The 23,299-nt window shown below is 33.4% G+C and overlaps 2 protein-coding genes across 3 annotated transcripts; one reads left to right on the forward strand and one right to left on the reverse strand.

Moving 5' to 3' along the window:
- Positions 1-2,019: 2,019 nt before the first annotated feature.
- On the reverse strand, positions 2,020-7,420 carry LOC111056424 (mitotic spindle assembly checkpoint protein MAD2A). 2 transcript variants are annotated; one of them, XM_022343797.2, is made up of 5 exons: positions 7,125-7,409; positions 6,402-6,548; positions 5,307-5,555; positions 3,126-3,304; positions 2,020-3,071 (listed from the first exon to the last, which is right to left on the reverse strand). In XM_022343797.2, exons 1-4 carry the CDS (start codon positions 7,192-7,194, stop codon positions 3,141-3,143), a joined length of 630 nt encoding a protein of 209 aa, XP_022199489.1. In that variant the 5' UTR covers positions 7,195-7,409; the 3' UTR covers positions 2,020-3,071; positions 3,126-3,140. The 2 variants fall into 2 exon arrangements, with proteins under 2 accessions (XP_022199489.1, XP_022199482.1); XM_022343790.2 differs by having other exon boundaries at positions 2,020-3,304; positions 7,125-7,420.
- Positions 7,421-7,554: 134 nt separating this feature from the next.
- LOC111056414 (replication factor C subunit 2) lies at positions 7,555-20,818 on the forward strand. Its single transcript, XM_039437158.1, is given in 8 exon segments — positions 7,555-7,800; positions 8,129-8,240; positions 9,178-9,386; positions 10,196-10,472; positions 16,394-16,400; positions 18,353-18,468; positions 19,342-19,455; positions 20,604-20,818. Coding segments are annotated over 8 exon segments (1,044 nt in total). The 5' UTR covers positions 7,555-7,702; the 3' UTR covers positions 20,715-20,818.
- The last annotated feature ends 2,481 nt before the right edge of the window (positions 20,819-23,299 follow it).

Below are 23,299 nucleotides of genomic sequence, written 5' to 3' on the forward strand. Positions count from 1 at the left end.
TTACACAAAAACAGCATTACAAAATATAATTCCAGATAATTAAACAAAATAAACGATAGTAACATAAACAAAATAGTATTAATGCGATTAGAAATAATCCAGATAATTTAATAAAATAAACGATAGTATCATGAACAAAATAGTATTAGTGCTATTAAGAAAAAGAAAAATTAGTAGATAATTGGAAAATGAAAGATTAATTGTTATAATTATAAGATATCAGAAAGCTCTGTCCAGGAGGTAGAGAGAATAGAGAAAAATGAGGGGACAGGGAGAAGTGATGAAGAAAAGTAAAACATACATATATTAAAAAGAAACTACTAATAAAGCACAATTACTTTTAAGTGGCATTGAAAGATCTGATAATGAACTGCACTTCAGCGGACCTCAAAAAGCCTACTGAATTCACATCCGTCAGAGAGAGAGAAAAATTGAGAGAGTGTGTTTGTAGAGAGACAGATAACATAACAATAAGGAGGAAATGGAAGTGAAAATGGTCAGAGTTGAAGTAATATTCAATTCTTTTCATATTCATAGTTGATTTTCTGATTTCATCTTTTCAAAGTTTAAAATTAAAAAAGTTTTTAAAATGTTCATGTTTAGACCTAAACTTTTAAGTGTTCAAACACTTCTAAAAACCTTTGCCTGTCCCTTTCTGAGCAAAAAATTATTATCTTATTAACCTATTATAATTTAACCTATTATAGTACAGAAAGCTATATTAAAAACAGCCATAACTCCCTTGTTTTCGGGTATTTTCGAAAATGGGACTTACGCTTTAAAGAATTTGGGGTAGCTGGATTCAAATCTGAAATCAAAATTCCTCTATTTCCATTATTGGACGATTTAGATTTTGGTGGAGAAGATAGCATAGCCTTGAAAAGTATGGCAGGCCGGGCTCGCGTTGCTTACTCGTGTGTAGTGATTTTGCTCAGAGTCGTTCAAGGACACGAGCCAAGACAGGCCAAATCCGCAGGTGTGGAGGGCCCTAAAGGCGAGGGCTAGCTAATCACCCATCCACACTCCGTCAACCAGTACGCGCTTTTTCCTGTTTTTTTCACATAAAACAGAGGCAGTAGCCGCTATAACTCCCAACACCAGCGACATGGCAAGCCACTGGACCAACGTGTGGACTAGACATTAGGGGAGCTGACTATTGTCATCTCATTAGCATTATTGAGCACTGCGAACAAAATATGAGAGGATGTTATTAAAAAATCTGATGTGGCGCACTCACACAACTTTCCTTGCATTATGAATTGATCACCTGACGCTAGTGTTCACGCGCATCTCATTATCAAGTATTCAAAGATCTGAGCCAGCTCGTGACAGGACAATAACGCTGGACATACGAGGTCTGCTATCTCTTCATAGTGAATGATTTAATAGAATCAACAGTTGCCATCAGTTTGCAATTGAATAATCACATTTTCTCGAATTTCGAGCTTATTTTCAATTTTAGGTGAAAATGTTACTGAACATTAATTGTAGAGATTTTCATGCTCAATCTTTTCCACTTGAATTTTTTTGTTTAGATTGTATCTGAAGCCTGATAATTTGGGAATCTAAAATCTAATTTTTGCATAGATGGGGTGGAGCTCCTGAAATTTCTACAAATATGGGACTAGTCACAGTTGATAGAGCTTATTAATGACAATTTTAGGTATGAATTTGATCAAAATCGTTGGAGCCGTTTTCGAGAAAATCGCGAAAACCCCTGTTTTTGACAACATTTTAGCCGCCATCTTGAATTGCATTTGATCGAAATTGTTCGTATCGGATCCTTATATTGTAAGGACCTTAAGTTCCAAATTTCAAGTCATTCCGTTAATTGGGAGATGAGATATCGTGTACACATACACTCATACACACACACAAACATACAGACCAATACCCAAAAACCACTTTTTTGGACTCAGGGGTCCTTGAAACGTATAGAAATTGGTGTACCTTAATTTTTTTCGGAAAGCAATGCTTTCCTTACCTATAGTAATAGGGCAAGGAAAGTAAAAATACGTGTTTTTTGCGAACAAGTTTATTAAAAAAATACTTTTGTGTAAATGTCTAAAAAATACGATTTTTAAAGTAGTGTTATATACCAATTATGTTGTCAAAACGATGCAAGACACAGAACAGTTTATGATAAAAATACACGGATTTACAGATATAATTCATGAGAACGGTAATACTGTAATTTGGAAAAGTGTATCCAATTGGATTGAAAATGTTTTTTGAGAGAAGCATTATACAAAAAGTAGACACTGAATTATAAATTAAGAACAACTAACATTAAACCACAATAATTTTAAGGGGAACCATATTTTTTGAGGTAGGTATTAGGTGTGATACTAATAATATGCTGCGAAAGATACCATAAAAACTCAATAATATAACTTCTATTTATTATTAATAAATTGAAAAAATCGAGATATTTTATAATGCTATTTCAACAGAATTTAAATAAATTAGAAAATGGATTCATAAATAATTTTTAAATAATAAACCTGAATTGAAATGGTACTACCTAATTTCTGTGATCAATCTGGGATATATTAGATACGAATAGCAGCTATTATTTCTCTATTGTATATTGTTACCGAATTCCTATTAGATTAAATAACAAGTAGGCTACTAAGTTTCAACATTGACGAACATTCACTCTTAAAATTACAAACAATAATTATTTCGGGACGTATTCTAACCGTTATTTGTACTAAATATTTTTCTGGAGAACAAGGAACTCAATTATAAAACTAATTATAGCCTGAGTTAAAACGTTCCAGCCTTTTTCGAAAAAGATTATCATGCATTAGAACAAAATCCTGGCTTATTTCATGTATTTTGGAGGAAGAAGGAGGCAAACAATTATATAACTAATTGGAGCCTAGGGTGTATAAATGGCCCGTTTTTCAAAATACAGAGGATTGTCTTGAGCAGTAGTCATGCATTCTATTAAAAATCGAACTAAAATAAGTTTAGAACAATTGCTAATCGTGCTTGATTTCAAAGTCCAAAGTTTTCGTTTTCAATATTTTCGATTCGAATATAATCTTCAACTCTTTCTTTATCGAAACCCAACCATCAACTTTTGGGTAGTTTATTTTTCAATTATTTCAAAATTTGAATCAATGTTAGTGGTTTCACTCGGCCTTATAGCTGACGATTGTGTTCATTTTGTGGAAAGTTGTGGAGAAGGTGCGCAGTTGAATCTCCTGTGAGTTGGCGATGAAGCAGGGTTCGGTCTCGTCCCACATTTCAGGAACTTCGCAGTCCTGCGGTGTATAGATGAGTAGATCGAAGGCACCTGTCAAATACACAAAATTGCAAACAATTCAAATTTGAAACATTATGTCTTAGAATAAAAATAGGAATGTATTATTAAGTTTGTATTTTAGATTATATTAAGAATGTATTATAAGTGTTTTCTCTGTGATTGAATTATATTAAATTTTTATGGAGGGTGACGACTACAAGAAATTAGGTAAGCCTACTGCCTACATCTACATAATTTATGAATTTGAAAGCTATTTGGTAACCAGTAAGAAAGTGATTTGATCATGATTTGTAAAATTTACAATTCTTATCCTACAGTAATACTTGTGTCAGTAGGACTTGGATGATAATGAGACCTAATCTAATTGTGTATTTGAAAAAGTTGACATCCTCTGAATAAGATTACGGTGAAAACATAGAGGAAGGGCGAGTGAAGAGTGACGCACAAGCTTCAATCTCCGCTTCACTCTACCTTTGCCGCTCCACTATTCTTTCAGCCATATAAATTAGGAAATAATAACTGAGCTTGTAGCGGGAATTCAATCTACCTTGGACGCTCCACTATGTTTTGACGTGTATCCTCGACTAAATGCATTATTTTGGACTCTCACAACTACTACCTTTGCCAACACATTTTTTCTACCCATAGTAAGATGTCTGTAATGATGTACCGAGTTGAATTCCATTGTCAAATTCTAATTATTTTTCCCATATAGATATACAATAGGAACATACTTTATAGAAACACAGTGAAAGCCATTGAAAATACAACATTTTTTGTATTTTCTATTATTTCTATTAAAACTAGTCACTAGGACTAATCATTTATTTTGTTCTCTTATTTTTCATCCTAAAATGTTAATTTTTATTGCTAAAGTCTTCCAGTGAAGCCTACAGTTCTAATCTATAATTTCACAACTATAAATTCTTTCACTACACTTGTATTTAATATACTTCTTTCACTTCACAAGCTCTACACCAACCCGAAGGGCTTTGTTCTCTTCAACCTCCTTGTGAGTTCAAAAGGTACAACATGACTGCATCGCTGCATTTGTTCAAATTGTTTACCCCCTTTTCAGTATTAATTTTATCTCTAGTGAGAAACTCTTTAAACTGTTGAGATTCCCAGTAAATAAATGTGGCTAAATCAATGCTTCCATTCAACTAATACTCCCAGTTTGAAGTGAACTGTGGCAACTCAACTCCAAGCAATAATTATACTCTGTGAAACCAAGGGATTGCCTCACCCTCCATTCACTTTTTCAACTAGAATAATTATGATTTGTATTGTATCCATATCCCTATTTAGTTCAAACTAGATTCAGCACTATTATTATTATTATTATTAGTCTAATATACCACTCACGGAAGGGATATTTGGATCTGTCGATAATTTAGTCAAATCAAGTCCTATTTAAATTATTTTTGAAAACAAAAAACATAAAATCTATACATAATAATACTGAGCAACTCAACTCATCTCGTAACGATTCAAATTCATCAACTGAGTATGCACAAATGCTTAAGAGTTGCTCCTTCATCAATACTCTAAATTTACGTCCTGTGTTTTCTCTTATGGTAGCACTTTGGTCCAAGCAATTGTGCAAGAAGTCAAATTTCAAATTCAAATATTCTTTATTCTTACATAAAAAATACAAAGGTTACATTGCAATACAGACCATGTTTTACTGGATTACCCCTACAATACTAATCGTCTGAGTGTAGGTGATACCAACATTCACTTTTATTTTTGATTAAAGATTAAAATAATGTACATTTTCGAAAGACAAATATAAAACCTGTAGGCTTTAGCATTGCTAATTTTAGTTTTGGTACCCATGTAAATAATCCCAATATAACGGACACAGTGACTGTTCTAAATATCAATAAGGAGATATTGTAACAAAATCCCAAAATCAACACTTTAAAATTTACGAGTCGAAATAACATGATGAGTTGTTTCTGAATCGATCTTTGGTCAGTATTATCCTGAATTATTATTATTTGGAAGAAAAGTTACCAAAAATACTCACAAGGACAATCGAGGAGCGGAAGTACACTGACAGTTGAGCAGATTTGTAAGAGAACGCTTCTTATTTCACTCTGAATTACTTTGATCTCCTTCTTGCCGTAGATTTCCTCCTTGCCGTCGACTGAGACGGTAGATGTGTTTTCCGGCTTTTCATATTGCAGATTGAAGTCCCACCTTTCCAGCACCTCTTTAGTTTGAACGTTACTGATCACCATTGACATTTTCTTGATTTTCTGTGCGGCCAGCCATTCTGGAATAGCAAAAGAATATAACTTAAATTTTGGCTCAAATAAGCTAATATAACATTGGTTGTATTGGATTTGATAGATAATGGCTTAGAGAAACAATAGCGTAAGTAGATATCCCATGGTGTAGGGCGTTTATGACGCAACTTTTACTGTTATCCCAAGCCGATTACTGTCGATTTTTACTGTTTTGTTGGGGTGAGAGTGTATGAACGGCACAGTATGAGACACTACGAGCGTCACACAGCTTCACGGGAAAGAACTACGTTAACTATCGGCTTGGGATAACAACAAAAGTTGCGACATAAACATCCTATACCATGGGATATCTACTCACGCTATTATTTCTCTATGATAATGGTTAGGTGACATGAGTAATAATTAATTATAGAAATTAATGGGGTATAAATATTATTAACATGAAAAAAAAACAGTAACGCAAATCACTGGACGGTTGGATTTGGTTGAAAGAGGAAAAAAAAGCTCAGCAAGACCATAGTAAAAATAGCTTTAGTCTGTGATGTTGGTAGATTATAATTCATGAGACAGTATTCCAGAAATATATTTGAAATAAGTTATATTAATGAAAATTGAGAACAATTTTAAAATGGAAATAGGCGAATTGTAAATAATTATTGTTAGTAATGAGAAATAATTTCAAATAAGCTAGATCTAGTCTTGATCTAACCAACAGTAAAGTGACAAGATAACCCACCAAATTCTTGAAGTATGAGATTCCTTATCAATTTTCAAATGAATTGTCAATAAAGTTAAAACTTGGTGATTGGTGCAGAATCTATAAAATTACTTTACAACTGTAACTATCTACAAAAGTGCACTATTATAGGTACCTTTTATTTGGCCAAGAACTGAATCCAGGAAAGAATTTATCTTATCATCAGTAGAAACGTAGATTTGTAGCCCAAAGTGTTGTTCTTGGCGAAAGTTTTCTGCCGGATAAATTCCTCTTTGGTATAAAATACTGTTGATTCCAAAATCTGCAAAATTAATTGAATGTCTATAATTCTAATAGTTCAGCAGTCAACCTGTTGAGTCAATAATGAAGTTGAATATTTAAAAACACCAGGATATTTTTCCAATAAAAAGCCCATTAGGGATTAGGCTATTGTAAAGACAAAAAAAAGAAGCGTGAGACGAATATGCTAGGTACGGTAATTATTATACGACTAGCAGGACTAAGGTGGACTTTTCGTTTCTAGTACCTATTCATGTAGGCTATAACCTATTAGATGAATTGTTTATAAAACAAGTTTTCCTATCAAGTCATACTTACATCACAAAATATTCATACCGTAACTAAAAAGTTATCAAGTAGTATGAAACTATTGAATAGTCTAGTTCTGTATATAATATTTTATTGTATGCAGTAAATTATTCAAGTCAAATGTTAACAAGCTACGTAAAAATGAGTTTGCAACGTACCGGTATCTGTAGGCCATACCTATTTCAAATGTTGTTGGCTCTACTTAAAAAATTTCAACTGACTGTTGAGAAAAGTTGAAGGTTTGATTTATGCATAAAATTCTGGTAATAAGTGATATGAAATTACTTACTCAAATATTCAGTAACTAGCTGAGCAGACCCTTTCAGCGTGATTGCATTGCGAGTTTGAGTTTGAGACATTTTAAAAACTTTTCTGTGTATTAAAAGACCGTTGAAATACTAAGGACCGATTTTAAAAAATTATTATTAGATTATATATTGAGTTGAAAGTTGTCTTTCTTTAGAGACTGTTGAAAATTAATTTGAATTATTCAATGTATAAAAAATTAAATTTATTGGACAAACCGTTAGCCCCAAAAATACACTACTTGCAAACTCGAGCCGGCGGCCATTGAAAAATGTTCGATACTCGATAAAATTATATCGCTTATCAAACTGTAATATCGATATGAATAGCATCGATCTCAAAAAACTTGGAATTCAAGTGAACTTGTCCAAGGTGAACGCACCTTCACTTTCGATACTCGATATTCGTCCATCTTCATCTTTTGGCGGGATTGGCGCAAACCTCAAAGTGGGCAAACAGGAAAGGTTGTTTTCTGTTTTGCACTTGTTCATCATCTCATCTATTTCATTTACTCTACTGTGTTGTACTACTTTACTAATTGTGAATTATATTCAACTTATCATGGAATCCATGGATTGCGAAGTTATTGAATGTCCGTCTTCGTCAACATCAACAAGTCAAAAAACAAAGCCTAAAAACACTAAGTCTCATCTTCCATGGTAAGTAGATTCTAACCTCTAAACTTGAAATTTTATTTATGTATGGAAGTTTACGTAGTAAAATAATAAAACTTATTGAATTATTTCATAGCCATTCAAATCAAAGAAGGGCTTCGTTCCTTTTTCATCGTCTATTCCATTATTAACAAACTTTTATTAAATTTATTGCAGTCTTACACCTCATAAAATGGCTTGTAACTGCAACATAAAGTATTAATGTTTTATTTTAGATTATAAATAGAAAAATTTAGTTTTATGTACGGTTATTAATAATCTATGTTTTTTTAGAAGGTTATTGGTCATTATTTAATGTTTTGAACATTTGTAGGATCGAAAAATACAGACCTCAAACCTTCCAGGATATTGTCGGGAATGAGGATACTGTATCAAGACTGGAAGTATTCTCAAGAAATGGCAACACACCCAACATTATCATTGCTGTAAGCTTTTCATTTTATTTCTTATTAATCCAAGTATTTCTTTACAGTATACTTAACACTATAATATAAGTAGTAGTATACTACGTAGTCCTTTACACTTCACAGTATCAAGCATATGACTTGTATGAGAAGAAAGATCCTAATTGGATCTCATACCATCTATTCAATGGACGCTTTGTGTCAAACTAATTTTGTAACGACACGACACCCAGAATGTCCTCCGATTGGTCAGAGACCAATGGGACTTTAAGTGTCGGCCGATAATCGTCAAGTGTGTACACGGCCAATTGGAGAATAGTTCTGAGTGTTGGCGACTTTCGGTAAGTATGAAATCGACCATTGGCTGAGAATCAGCTGTTGTTGAGAATTCGCCAATCGGAGAACACTCTGGGTATAGTGAAAATAAATGCCGTCCGACAATCGTAAATGTGAAAACGGTCACTCTAAAGACATCATGGTATGGCTACCGTCTGGTATGGCAAAATTGTTTTGTGTGAATACGGTTAATCTAACTACCCTACTGTTGTTCACAGTGTTCAAAACAGTCACTCCTGTAACTCAGGCGTCTGTTTGAGCATGGAAAAAGTAAAGATGTTTTAAATGGTTCCTGATTTGTCAAAAAAAAAATATTTTCTAAGTCTATTATCAAAATAAAATACTTGTCTCGCAATCTGGGTACCATTGGTGGATACCTCTTCCAACAAACTCAAGTCATTATGGTTTAGTCTTGTGCACACCACTGCGATTTGCTGACGGCGAAGATTTCAACCATTTATTGTAGGTTATAAAGCATCCGTCACCGTCATGCAATATAAGCATCAGGCATTGCTGATAATAGTGTGACCGTCTTCTCATTATACTAGTCAATTTCTGTACGTGTCATCTTCGAGTCTTTTTGTCCAAATCGAGTCGTTTCAAGGTTTGTTTGTTATTTCAGGGTCCACCTGGCGTTGGCAAAACGACGACGATTTTATGTCTAGCTCGAGCACTGCTCGGTCCCTCAATGAAAGAGGCCGTTCTCGAGTTGAATGCATCCAACGAGCGAGGTATCGACACCGTCAGAAACAAAATTAAAATGTTTGCTCAGCAGAAAGTGACACTGCCTGCCGGCCGCCATAAGATTGTTGTGCTCGATGAAGCTGACAGGTAACATCATATTATTCAATTATTTCTCTGGTGATAGGTAAGACACTCTTAAGCTAAATTCCCACATTCAATATAATACTTTATATTATTCAACTTTACTCCGAAGTTTCTCAGGTGAGATGTAAGACTAAAGCCTGGATTCCCACATAACTTTAATAGGGCCTATGTGTCCACTTCAGTGAAAATATAATTCCGATTAGTTCTGATGGAACTATTCACACACGCACGGCCGGGCTGAGTGGGTATAGTTCCATTAAAATTGAAGGGTAGGATATTTTGTTCACGGAACCGGACACCTGCACTCATATGAGGAAATTCGGCTTGAAGATATTTTTAGATTAATTGAGAATTTATAAATATAAAGATGAACATTTTAGGAAATTGAAATGATTGTTATTTATTGACATAATTGAGATGCAATATTTTGGTAGCTCATTATGTAGGGTATATGCATATAAGAGAGCTGTCAACGGTCTTCGGAGGATATATCCTCTAAATTCCGCTGGAACTTGGAACGCCTGACCGGTCTCCATGTGCAGACACCCAAAAAGAATTCTCATAGTTGAACTAACATAACCTCATTTTATACTTACATGCTCAAGCTATTTCAAATTTCCATTTATAAACTGAAAATAAAAATGCAGGATTGTTCCAGTTCCCTATTCATAGACTGACTTCTTGAAAAGGGACCATATTATTCAGGACTCAAGACTCCGTTCTTAAAATGGCATGTTGTATGCCACATGAGAAATGCTCAGAATTTGTGGCTTCACACTACAAAAATAATTATATAATTCAATATTTTTTAGTATGACCGATGGCGCCCAGCAAGCCTTAAGGCGGACCATGGAGATCTACAGCAACACGACGCGATTCGCACTGGCCTGCAATAACAGTGAGAAAATCATCGAACCGATCCAGTCGCGCTGTGCCATGCTCAGATACACCAAGCTCACCGATGCTCAGCTACTCAGCAAAGTACTCGACGTTTGCGTCAAAGAAAATGTAAGTTATCATCCCATTATAGTATAGGAAGCTCAAGTTATCATTCAGTTAGAGTATAGAAAGCTTAATTTATCATTAGTTGTCAACGAATCATATAGGGTTATTACAAAAAATGATGGACCAATTTTAAAAAATCATAATTCATCAGTTACCAAAGTGCTAATCCAAATTGAACAATATTCATACCAGTGAAAAGATGAAATTTCAATGTTTTTATTTACAATATATACCTTGGGTCAATATTAGACTAGGCAGCGAACCGGGCAACGAAATTACACAGTCAGCCGGCGGGCAGTCGCTCACTCCATCACCGGGAATCGTTTAATATTAAAACTTCTCCACTATAGACTATAGTCAACCGCATGAAAATACGATGAGAGTAAATGACATCTGCCATGCAATGTTGCCCAAGTTTCAGTTTGAGTAACTCGTACTTCGCAGAAGTTCTGAATCTTCATTTTGCACAAGAACTTCAATCAAAAGTTAGTATTGTATTTTATAACTTTTTATATAAAAGATACTGTATTTCATAGGAATATTTTATTAGAGTTGCTCTCATGACATTATTAGTTCCTACATTGTATTAACTTGCTTTTCACGCAATCAATAAGATACAAAATAGTACAGTAGAATATTTCGGCTATAGTCAACAAACACCTAAAAACACGTCCAAGTATACAACGGTGGAATCAATCATCATATAGTTGTTGAAATTGTGGGCTCGAAGTTTTGGATGGAAAAAATCATCTCTGAATACAATGAATATAAAATAATTGCGGAAATAGGATTCACCTTAAGGTTCAATCCATATCAACTTGAAATCAGTGTAGTTACAAGTTTGCAAACAGTCACAACAATTCTCAGAGTTCTTATCACTTTTGTCGTAATGAATCTTCAAATCAATATTGAAAGCGCAGGAGCTGTTATCATCTGAACATATTTGTATTGATTCATTGTTAAAAAATAGAATACAACCACACTCTCAATGCGTTTATTGTGGAGCACTCTATTAAACAATTCTGATGTGTGTAATATTGGAAGTAGTCCAATGGTTTTCATGTTGTATGGAGCATTGTTTTGCGAAGAGAAGCTTGTACAGCAAATCATCATCATTCATATAATATTGTATAATCCCCCTGAACGTGACTTATACTACTTGTAAGTCTGAAAACAGATTTTCAAATCGTTTTCGCCATCTAGTACATTTCTTTTCTGTGTCCTATCAAGGAAAACGTTTTAAGAATTGAATCGGCTATAGTGAATCTCTTCTCCCACTTCTATACATATTATTTTGATTAGAACTCGTATTGTAAATTTTATTGAATGATCCTCTAGTCATGCCTAAAATGTTTGCTATTTTGTATATTTCATCATCATGTTTTGAATTATTCAGATTTATTTTATGTATTCTCCTGTTCGCCTTCTATTTGAGGTTTTGAGAACGGACACTTCCATGACTGTTAGGCATACGATGATCTGAATCTTACTAGAACACTGACTATAATACTATAATGTTGTAAAACTACGTGAGACCACTGACGAATGTGTAGAACAGGGTCACTCTGAATTTGATTCTAGTGAATACTTATGACTTTTGTAATCTTTCTGTTCTACTAAAAATATCATGACAGTTTTACACGCAATTTTTTCTATTGGGATTCGCATCATAAAAGCCTTGTCCCAAATTATTTTGTATCAATGAAAATACTCATTTCTAATTCCAATAATTCAGGCAATGTAATATTATGAATAATGAATTTATTGCTAAATACAAGAAATATTTTTACAAATGAAAATAATCATTAAAAATACAATAGTTATTGGCGTGACTGGAAAAAGAAGCCTTGAGCTCCAGCCACGAGTTCTAAAAATAAGAAATAAATGTTTGATCTATTATTGATCAAAATAGTATGGCCAGTTATTAATCCTCATCCAATGTCTAATTCCGTTATTAAGGCAAAGTAATATTAATCCAATAAACAATGTTATCTGTCTAATTTCCACACTTCACTTAGTAATAGATTAAATAACTTGACTCTATTGAGAGTACTTTTTCATGGAACCAGAATTAACTACGTAGGACATGACAATGCGTGTTATAATAATCAAATTCATGTTAATAAGTGATATCTGAAGAACAATGAGGAGATTATAGGATGTGGACGAGAAGAATTAGGAGTGTGTGATGACAAAATAGAAGGAGAGGAAGAGGGAGACAAGGTAGGAGGAGAATAAGTAATTATTGTAAATCATCAACTGGACCGGAAACCACAAATAGCTTATTCTAATATCCTGAATTTAAACCATAATTAGGACAATTTAAAACATAATACTAGTGGCAGAGAACCAGAGAATGAAGGGTTGAAGCTACGTAAATAACTGCAATGTTCTGGAATAGAAAAATGAGATATCATTTGAAAGAACAATTAAAAGATTTATTGAATAATATGTGAATAAAATTTTATGACTTATCTCAGTTTACATAATACAAATCGATAATGTATCTTGGCTCACTTTCATCTACTATAATAGACAAATTGGAATAATCTTAGCTTTGGAAACAAATTGATCCATGACTGTTTAGAATCTAGTTCATTTGGAAACTTATCAGAATGAAAAATTATCGATACGATTTGTGAAATGATACCACATAGATTTGTGAAACAAATGGTTTCAATTGATGAACAATTATTTTTTCAGAGTTTTATTATGGTTGAAGATTTTTTTCAATAAAAAGTACATCATTACATTGAAATATTTTATTGAAGTTGTATTCATAACATTATTAATTCTTACAGTGAATTATTTTGGGTTTCAAATAGTCAATAATATACAAAATAGTATAGTAGAATATTTCGGCTACAGTCAACATAATTACTTCTAAAACTACGTCCAAGTAAACAACCGTGGAATAGATCATATCATTGTTGTTGTAAGAGAAGGTACGAATTTTTGGATGGAAAAAATCGTCTCTAAATACTATCTCTATAATACCGGACAATTCGATATCCAAGAATGATTCAATGGATATCACCTTGTATTCGATAGAATTACAAGATGGCAAACAGCCACATGAATTCACAGAGTCTTAGTCAATAATTTCATAATGATTCTTCAATGCAACATTTAACGCACATGAATTGTTTGCATATGTATGTTGACTCATTATGTGGCATGAGAAACAAAACACAACCACATTCTGCCAATGCCTTTTTGGTGTAGCATTCAGTTAGACAATTTCGACGCGTGTAATACTGGAAGAAGTCTAATGTTTTTCCAGTTGTATTTTAGCATTGGCTGGCAGAGGGATCTTTGTACAGTAAATCTGTAGGATATTCGATGATCACTTCAGGGTCGAGGTGTATTCGAAAACCTTTTTACTCCTCAAGGAGGTGCCATCTCATGAAAGGACTTGGAACAACCCAAGGACTGTGCATTGTGAACATGGGATTACTGTTCCTTCCAAGAAATGGACAATCAGCACATACATCATGTCTGTCAAGAGTATGATAGTACACTTCTGAGTACTCCAACATACGTGGATATTTCATTATTTCTTCCATGTAACCATCCACTTTGAGTGTAGGAAACCCGTGAATGAATCCATGTCTGATTCATACGTGTAGTTGAATACACTTCTGAGTACTCCAACATACGTGGATATTTCATTATTTCTTCCATGTAACCATCCACTTTGAGTGTAGGAAACCCGTGAATTGAATCCGTGTCTGATTCATACGTGTAGTTGAGTCCAAACCCTAAATCAAAAATATTCGTAAATCTTCACGAAAAAATTTCTCACCGCATTGATTTTGTATGTTTGTGATGGTGGAAGAATGTTGCAAGACATACACACCTTCCTCTGAAGGTGAAAGTTGGGAAGCAGAATGAATAAAAAACCAGATAAAATTCTTATTTGGTGACATATCTAGGAATACGTTTTCAAGGCTTGAATCCGATATAAGGAAACTTTCTCCACTATGTAATATTACATTTTTTCTCGATTGGAATCGAATCTTCAATTCGAGATCTATAAAACTTTATAGTAAATATCAGAGTCATCGACGGACAACTTTTTGACTGTGAATTTATTGTAAATGATTGTGTTGCATATTCATGGGTATCACTGAAAAAACAAACTCTGCAAACAGAGTTAACAGAATTAACAGATAATATAGATGATATATAAAATTTAAAATAACAGTTTCAAAATAAAGTTTTATTGAGAACAAATATAAAATGTGAATTCTAAACTTGTAATTTATAAATTTTTTTGGTGACGTGTCCGTGACATCGACACTGATTTTGAGATGTGGTTTTTGTCCTGACTTGTAGCTTGGCTTCTTTCTCTCTAAAAATATGGCTGGCTATGTGTGTTGTAATTTGTGCTCTCTGAATATTTTTCTGTTTAAGTGAATTATTAATGTTTTAAATTGAGTTTTGAACAGTTTTATGGTGTTCTAAGTTTGTGTATTTTGATTTGTGTGTATACAAGCCTATAGCCATTGTTTTCAACTATATAAACTGGATAAGTATTTAGCTCGTAACGACTTTAGATGCTTAAGCATGTAAGATATTGTTCTTTGTGTATTTGTGTAGTGTATTGCCAAAATTCTTTTGAAGATTATAAGTTGGTTTGCTCTGAAAACTGGATTTCTCATTCATAGGCGATAGATCCATTCATAGTTTATCAAGAATCTATTACGTTGGAGCCGATAACTATCCTTAGGTTAATAGGTGAAAATTTGCTATCCAACCGATTTAGGAGAAATTGGTAGCACGGCAACTACTATTCACTAACTTCACATTATTTTCTTGAGCAGACCTATCGTTGTACATCTCATCAAACTCTTCTCTAGTCATGCATACAATATCAGCTATTTTGTATATTTCATCACCATATTCAGAATTGTTCATAAAATATTCAAAGCTTTCATTTGCCATGATTGCTGAACCACAAACGGCTATAGCAGGCTTTGGTAGGGTGATATGTGATGGGGATCATATGCGACTTCAATTGACATGGGGTTTTCTTTCCATTGAGAAATCTTCCATTGGTAAATTTTAAATAATGATATGATAAAACCTATTAAGTCGGTTTGGATCGCCGATGTATTTGACTCCATGCAATGATGTACTCTCCAGAAAATGCTTGAAATGAGGGTTGACTCTTCTTCTCCTTTGAGATCCATGTCAAGTTGTAGCAGCAGACATGTTCATGACTGTAATAGGTTGATCAGGATTATCGAACGTTCTATTATGTACTACAACTCTGACGAAAATATGCTACTGGCAAATGAAGAGAACAGGTTCTCTTACTTTGAATTTATTCTCACCAAAACCTCATTACTGACATGTTGTTGCCTCCACTTTTCCTACACTGCTTGCACTAGATCATGTCTGATTGAAAGTATGCACCAATAATTATTATTTTTATTGGGAAGAGGTCCTGTCTCATCCTTGTTATCACTGGAAAATACTAATTCTCATTTTAATTAATTAGGCAGAGTAATATTCATCTAATAAACGGTATTACCAGTTATTAATTCCCTTACTCCACTTAGTAATATTGAAAGTAAGAGTCTCATGATGTGCTTTTGAGACCTGAACTAACCGCGTGAGACATGATATTGCATTTTATTGTCCATTACAATAATCGAATTCATGTTAATTAGCTAATTCTGAAGAAAAATAAGGAAAAGATGAGAAGGAGGTGGTATTGAAAAAGTGGAAAAAATAAGCTCCTATTACACAGACTTAATAAGCCGAATCTCACTATAGAGAGCATTAAATAGCGTTTGATTATCAATCTCATTTACCGAGTATAACAAATTCAAATTAATGCTAATAAAAGTCTACAAGTGATTCTATATAACACAAATTGAAACCTTATTTCTCTATCAGCTTAGAATCTACAATAACAGTCATGGTTAGCCACATTCGTGAAAATTGAAACAACCTTGGATTTTGTAATAATATTTACATGACTGTTTAGGATCCAGCATAATGGTAAACTTTTCGAAATAAAATATAATTGATAAGATTTGTCTGAGGATACAACCATAGAAATAGGGTGGCATAAGTAAATATCCCATGGTATAGGGCGTTTGAACTCCAATCATCATTGTTAACTCAAGTTGAACTTATAGTACTTATAGTACCTAGTAGTACTTATTCGTGAAGCTATGTGATGCTGGTTCTCTCTCATACTGTGCCGTTCTTACACTCTCACCTGGCCAAAACAATCGGCTACTTGAGTTAACAAAAATCAGCCTGAAAATTGGAGCATTTGAATTAATTTGGAATGCCCTATACCATGACATATCATCGTATGCTAACTTTTCTCTATGATACAAAATAGCCTTACAAAAAAAAACTCGAGTAAAAAAATATTTATATATGTAACATAAATATATGAGTAACAATTCCTCAATAGAGTTTCTATTTTGGAAGATAAATTTCTCAATAAATAGCATTTTAATGAAATCATTCTATTGTAATTGGTTATCATAAATCCTATACTACTAGTAGCTCTGTGAACAGTAGACCTCACGCAGTATTCTCATCTACAAGTACCTGATTGAAACTATAGACCTTATGAAAATACAGCAATGGACTGGCTTCTCCACACATCTGTGTAATCACTTGTCAGCTGATTTATGATGAATAACTCTATAGTCTGATTTTTACTCTAATATTGGCGTATGAAGGAGGCTCCTTCTTCCTTTTATATTATCCTTGAAATGCAAAATTTCCAAAAACCTTGTATATACGTCGACGCGCAATTAAAAAAGTAACATACCTGGCAAATTCATGAAAATCTATTACCGCGTTTCGCCGTAAATGCGCAACATATAAACATTTAAACATTCAAACATTAAGAGAAATGCCAAACCGTCGACTTGAATCTTAGACCTCACTTCGCTCGGTCAATTAAACGAGCAATATCTGTTTATATGTTTGTATTTCACCGGATCTCGAAAACGGTTCTAACGATTCTCACGAAATTCAGACATTAGGTTTATAATATAAAAATTCTATTGCTCTAGGTCTCATCCCTGGGAAAACTCACTGAAGGACATTAAAAGGATAATTATTATTCATCCTTGGAAAAACAGCTGATAATAATTATTTCGTCGTATGTTGATGATGGAAGTGAGTGAACGAGTTCATGTGTGTGGGACTGTGTCAAAATTATGACTCAGCTGTTGAACTTTTGAAATCATTCAATCAGGTACTTAGTGCCGGTTGCAATAAAGCCTGGTTATTTTCAATCCTGATTAATTCCAGTAGATCCATCTTTTTGGAATGGTCTTCTCTGACTTGGTTCACATAAAATTAATCAGGATTAACATTTAACCGGCTTTTGTGTAACCGGGCCTTTGTAAGGGAAATTTTTGCAGTTCCTCTGGGAATTAATCTCAATTTACTGTGATTAGATAGAACATTTCTGTATGAACTATAAATTAATGTTATTATAATTTCTTCTTTCGTAATACATTTTTTTATTTTTCTCTTTTCTGTATAGGGCTACTTGTAATAAAAATAGAAAGAAACATAAAAATCTCAGTACCCTTTTTGAATTATTTAATCACAACATGTTTCGGACATTGATGCCATTTTCAAGTGAAACATGTTGATGCCATCCTTTTCGGACATTGATGCCATTTTCAAGTGAAACATGTTGTGATTAAATAATTCAAAAAGGGTACTGAGATTTTTTTTTCTTTCTATTTTTACATTTTTTATTTTTTTTTTTACTCCAGAGCGAAGCTCGGTCCCCGATATTGTTTAAAATAATCACAGAACCCCGTTTCATGTTGTGTTGTAGGACTGTTAGTGGAAATGGAAATATTCTACTCCTGGATCAACGTAAATTAAATTTTTCCTTTAATAAGTTGGGGCCATCCTACATTTTTTCTGTATAATATATGAATATAATTAATGATTTTTGTTTGCAGGTTTCGGTCATGTGGATAGCAAAAATGTATTCAAAGTTTGCGACGAACCTCATCCACTTCTCGTTAAAAAAATGCTGATGCAATGCGTTTCTGGAGACATCAGTTCTGCTTATAAAGTGAGTACTCAACATTATTTAATTTTAAAATCGGTGAACTTGCAAAATTCTATTTATTTATAAGAATAGCTTACTGTGGCTCATAGTATACAATCTCATGAATAATCCATTCGCAAACAGCGGTAATGCAGTTGAATAAGGAGTAGATATTGCAGCAGAACGGTCGTGAGTTCGAGTCCCATCAAGCAAATGGTTATTTGATTATCTTCTTTTATTTCCCCAACTCAAGTTGATCTCATGTATGCGACATTCAAAAAAAGCATTGTTTAATATTACTTATAGTAATCCTTGTATAATATAATAACTGCAGTAAACCTTAGTAAGGTAAATCTTATGGGACCAGGAAAAAATCGTCTCATCAAGGTATTTGTGGTAACGAGGTTTGTCTCACCGAGGTTTTTAGCTGGTGGTATTTGTCTTATAAAGGTTTTTCAAATCTCTAGGATAACCTCCATAGAATAAAATCTTTTTTTGTGGATCTCTACTATAATACCGTTCAATAAAGTTTATTTTGCGATTAAAAGATAAGAAAATATTTTGTTTTTTAAAGTGAGAAATATAATGTATAAAATCATTGAAATTTCATCTCCATATATAACATAGATAAGGGACTCAGATAAGGGACTTGATTGCATATCTTATGAAATTCTTTAAATCAAATAATTTTTGCTTTGCAAAAAAATAAAAATTAAATTCTCTACCTACAAATTGTATACGATGAAATCACACAATGAAAATAAAAATACATTTTCAAATACTATGAAGTTTCTGAGTTAAATCAAAATCTTGACAAAATAAAAAATATTGGTGGAATAAACTATTTTTGATTTGACCTCATTTCAATAACTATTCATTTATCTATTGTAATTGCAGATTATTGCCGGCTTGTGGAAACTTGGCTATGCCCCTGAAGACATTATTGGTAACATATTCAGAGTATGCAAAGGATTGGACGTTTCTGAACCCTTGAAACTAGAATTTATTCAGGTAATAGTATTGGTATTTTTAATTTTATTCAAGACATACTTTCATCTACTCTGTTTCATATTAGTTTATTTTCTATTCCCCTTTTTCAGTCATCATTGAAATTATCATTTGAAATTGCAGACTGATTTGTCGTCGTTGGAATAAAATTTAGAAAACTGCTCCTGCAGCAGTTTCAGTTCAAATACAAGCACATAATATTGCTGATTGTAGCATAACTGATTGATTATCTTAAGGCCGCATTAGGCCTCTACCTCCATAAACAAAGCCGTAGTGCATTCGTGTGACGTCAGCACAGGTAGGGCTCCTTCACCATTAAAAATTTGTTGATTACAGCTTATCTATATCAGCTAATGTTTTTATTGGTTTAGGAGCCCTACCTGTGCTGACGTCACCAGAATGCACTATGGCTTTGTTTACGGTGGGATTGATTAGGCCCGCATATTTTGTGATAATTGTTCCCATCATGATATTCGAGCGATTGCACATATATCTGTGGCTAGCTTCGCAATTAATATATCTCTATCTGGCGAAGAAAGAAGTATTTGAAGCTATGTTCAATCTTGACACTCATTTTCTTCAAACAACTCATAAATAACATCAAATTAATCCAAATTATAAATTACAAATCCAAATTATTGATGAATGTTCATGAATAAAGTTGATTTTTGTATTTTGTATTAGGGTTTCTCTCATATGCATTGGTTTATGTGCTAGTCGATCAATATTCCTATTTTGCCAAGTTTATCACCATATAGGTCTGATAGGGTCCTCGGGGTATTGCACACATAGAGTTCCACGTTCTTCATATGAACAAAATGGTGGCGGTAAAATACAAATGCTCTAGTTGAATTTCTCCAAATTGAAAGTAGATTGAAAATACTATCATACTGAGAGCCAGTATCCGCAGCTTCAGTATAAATGTCATATTATGATAAGCGTCTCTCTCCAACTTATTCAATAATTATCAACGTTTCCAGGAACGCAGAACTCGGTCCACCAAACGGCTCACTGTGTGCACACATTCTCATCCCTCAAGGTTCTTTCACTTTCAATGTGTGAGAGTTTTTTTATTCTTTAGACAGTGAATTATTTTATTGTTTGATTCAATTTTCTTTGTTTTTCATACATTTTTTCATTAATATTTGCAGGAAATTGGATTGACTCACTTGAAAATTGTTGAAGGTGTCAATTCCCTTCTTCAGCTGTCAGGTCTTTTAGCAAGACTTTGCCTAAAAGCCAGGTCTGTTAATGTCTCATGAAATGATTACTTTTGAAGCATTACTGTTGTATTTCCGTATCTAGCCAACTCTGCGTTTATTTGTTGTATCTTTGTGTAATAAAGTATTGTTTTTTGTATAGTCTATGAATATCAATCATTCTACCATGTTTTTAACTAGATTAAGGCAAATATAACTTTAGATGTGTTAACAAAATTTGTTATTTACCGGTAAGCATTTAATGCTGCTTCCACACTCTTGCCAAGTGCGTACAAATGACGACAAGCGCGAGAGTGTGGCTACTATAGTCATCGTTCGCCTTCACTTGCCTCGCAAGTAATGCCAGCACCATTCTCTCGCTGTATACATCCATAATGCTTAGTCTACATAGTAAGCTGGCCCAGCCTGTTAAGCTTCGCTGCGTTGGTCTTGGCATCCACACTGCGTGGTGCGTGCCCAACCAAGGCCAGCGGTAGCACACTTATTTGGCAAGCGCTCGCTGCACGGAGCCCTGCGTTCAAATTGGCGAATTAAAATGGAGTTGGAGATTGGAAATATCAACACAATAAAAACAAAAAGTAACGCCTTAACAATGTCCAGGAAATCAATACAAAAATCTCAACTGAATTACACAGTATACGGATCAAACCACAAGAGCAGATGACTAAACATCACGCATTGGTTGACTAGTGTGGTTTGCCAGGGCTAGCCAAATTGGAACCATGGCCAATTTGCCTTTGTTGGGCCAATTATGCGGCAAACGGGCGGTGGGATAGTATCCATCCACTAGTACTCATCATCATTTGTAAGCACTTGGAATGAGTGTGGAAGCGGCATTTACATAGTGTTGGCTATTTGCCAAGAGTGAGTACTAGTTGAGACATAAATTATAATAATATTATCCTATTATATTAAGCGAGCAATTTCTGTATTTTTATATACAGATTATTTATATTTATTTATGTCCAACAACTCTCGAAAACGGCTCTAACGATTTTCCGAAATTTGGAACATAGTATAGTGTGGTCCATAGTATAGTGTGCAGTGGATAAAGATAGAAGTATTATATTTTGTTAACACATCTAAATATTTCTACACTGTCAAAAACATAATTGTCATCGTTATGGACCTAGATAAGGATAGTACCACCGGCTTTGTCGAATGATAGACAAGGATAGCAAAACCAAAGTTGATCAAACACTGTCATTATAATAACGTGGACCTCACTATAGGTTTATGATAAAAAAATTTGATTGCACTAGGTCTCATCCCTGGGAAAACTTGCTGAACGACATTAAAAGGATAATTCATCCTTGGAAAAACAGCTGAGACTTTCGTCGTCTGTAGATAATAAAAAAGTGCGTCTGTGGAAAATCAAAATATCTCATCTCCGAAATTCATAAGCTGACGTATAGCCAGCTGTAAAATATAAACACGATAATTTAAAGAAAATTGTGTTTGGTTTATCAATAAATGAATTCAAATTTATTTACTCATGTAAGTCACAATACATTCTGGTCTATACACGAATCTACAATAAATTACAGTACAACAGCATAATTATGCAACAAATTTCACATATTATGAAAACTTATTAATTACAATGAAGATTGAATGGAACATTAGAATATTGTAATGTAACTACATAAATCAGCGGTGAATAAACGATAACTTCAATGAATAAATATACACCCCACTATAAATGATATGTGTTGGGGTATAAGTAATTAGTTGCTTATTGCGTGTTATAATTACTATTTACAAACTTCATTCACTGATATAGGATTAAAGGTTTTCATAATAAAATTAGTAAAAATTTATAATACAAACAAAAATAAAATAACGAGCGAAGCTCGGTGCCCCGATATTAGGTATTGATTACAATACAAACTACATTCTATTGGAGGTAAGTCTATCAGTGCTGAAAATAAGGTACCTAAAAGAAATGTTTCAATTTTCTATTCAGAAAACGTGGTATATTGTTTATATTTGGTAATATGCTGGATTTGGGAATTGTAGAAAAATAATACTGAAAACATATTGATGCTTTTACAGATCAATTTTGAGATGACAATTATTTTCCAGTTGAGGAATGAAAACTTGCAAATTTGAAGTATCCCGCTCATTGATATTTCCAGATCACCGTTATCTAATAGGCAGTGGTGAGTGGAAACCAATCAGCTGATGCGTCTTTATGTTTTCAGTTTTTACATACATAACCTTCATTCAATATCAATGACAATTTGAAATTTATCACGTTTACCGTTGTTTGTTTTTACAATTTTAGTTCTATGTTTAATTTATTAAATTTTGTTTCATCCTTCTAAACTTTTTAGTTCCGTAAGTTTAACAATTATTAAGTTTGTCTTGTGCTCCAACTAACCTATCTTGTCATTACTGACTTGACATAACTTGTCATACTAATAACCACTAATCTCATGTTTAATTTTGGTTAATTGATTTTGCTTCTGCTTTATTTCTTGATCTAGTAATTAATTTATATTAATCAAATGTAATTTGGCCCTTATATGCGATCCTCTTTATCCCATGAAATAAAATTATTGAAGGCTGATGGTTATTAAATAATCAATATTTTACTTTCTTCTACTAGGTCTTGAAGCCTATTT

The sequence above is a fragment of the Nilaparvata lugens genome, chromosome 10 (assembly GCF_014356525.2).
Source record: "Nilaparvata lugens isolate BPH chromosome 10, ASM1435652v1, whole genome shotgun sequence".
Lineage (NCBI taxonomy): Eukaryota > Metazoa > Arthropoda > Insecta > Hemiptera > Delphacidae > Nilaparvata > Nilaparvata lugens.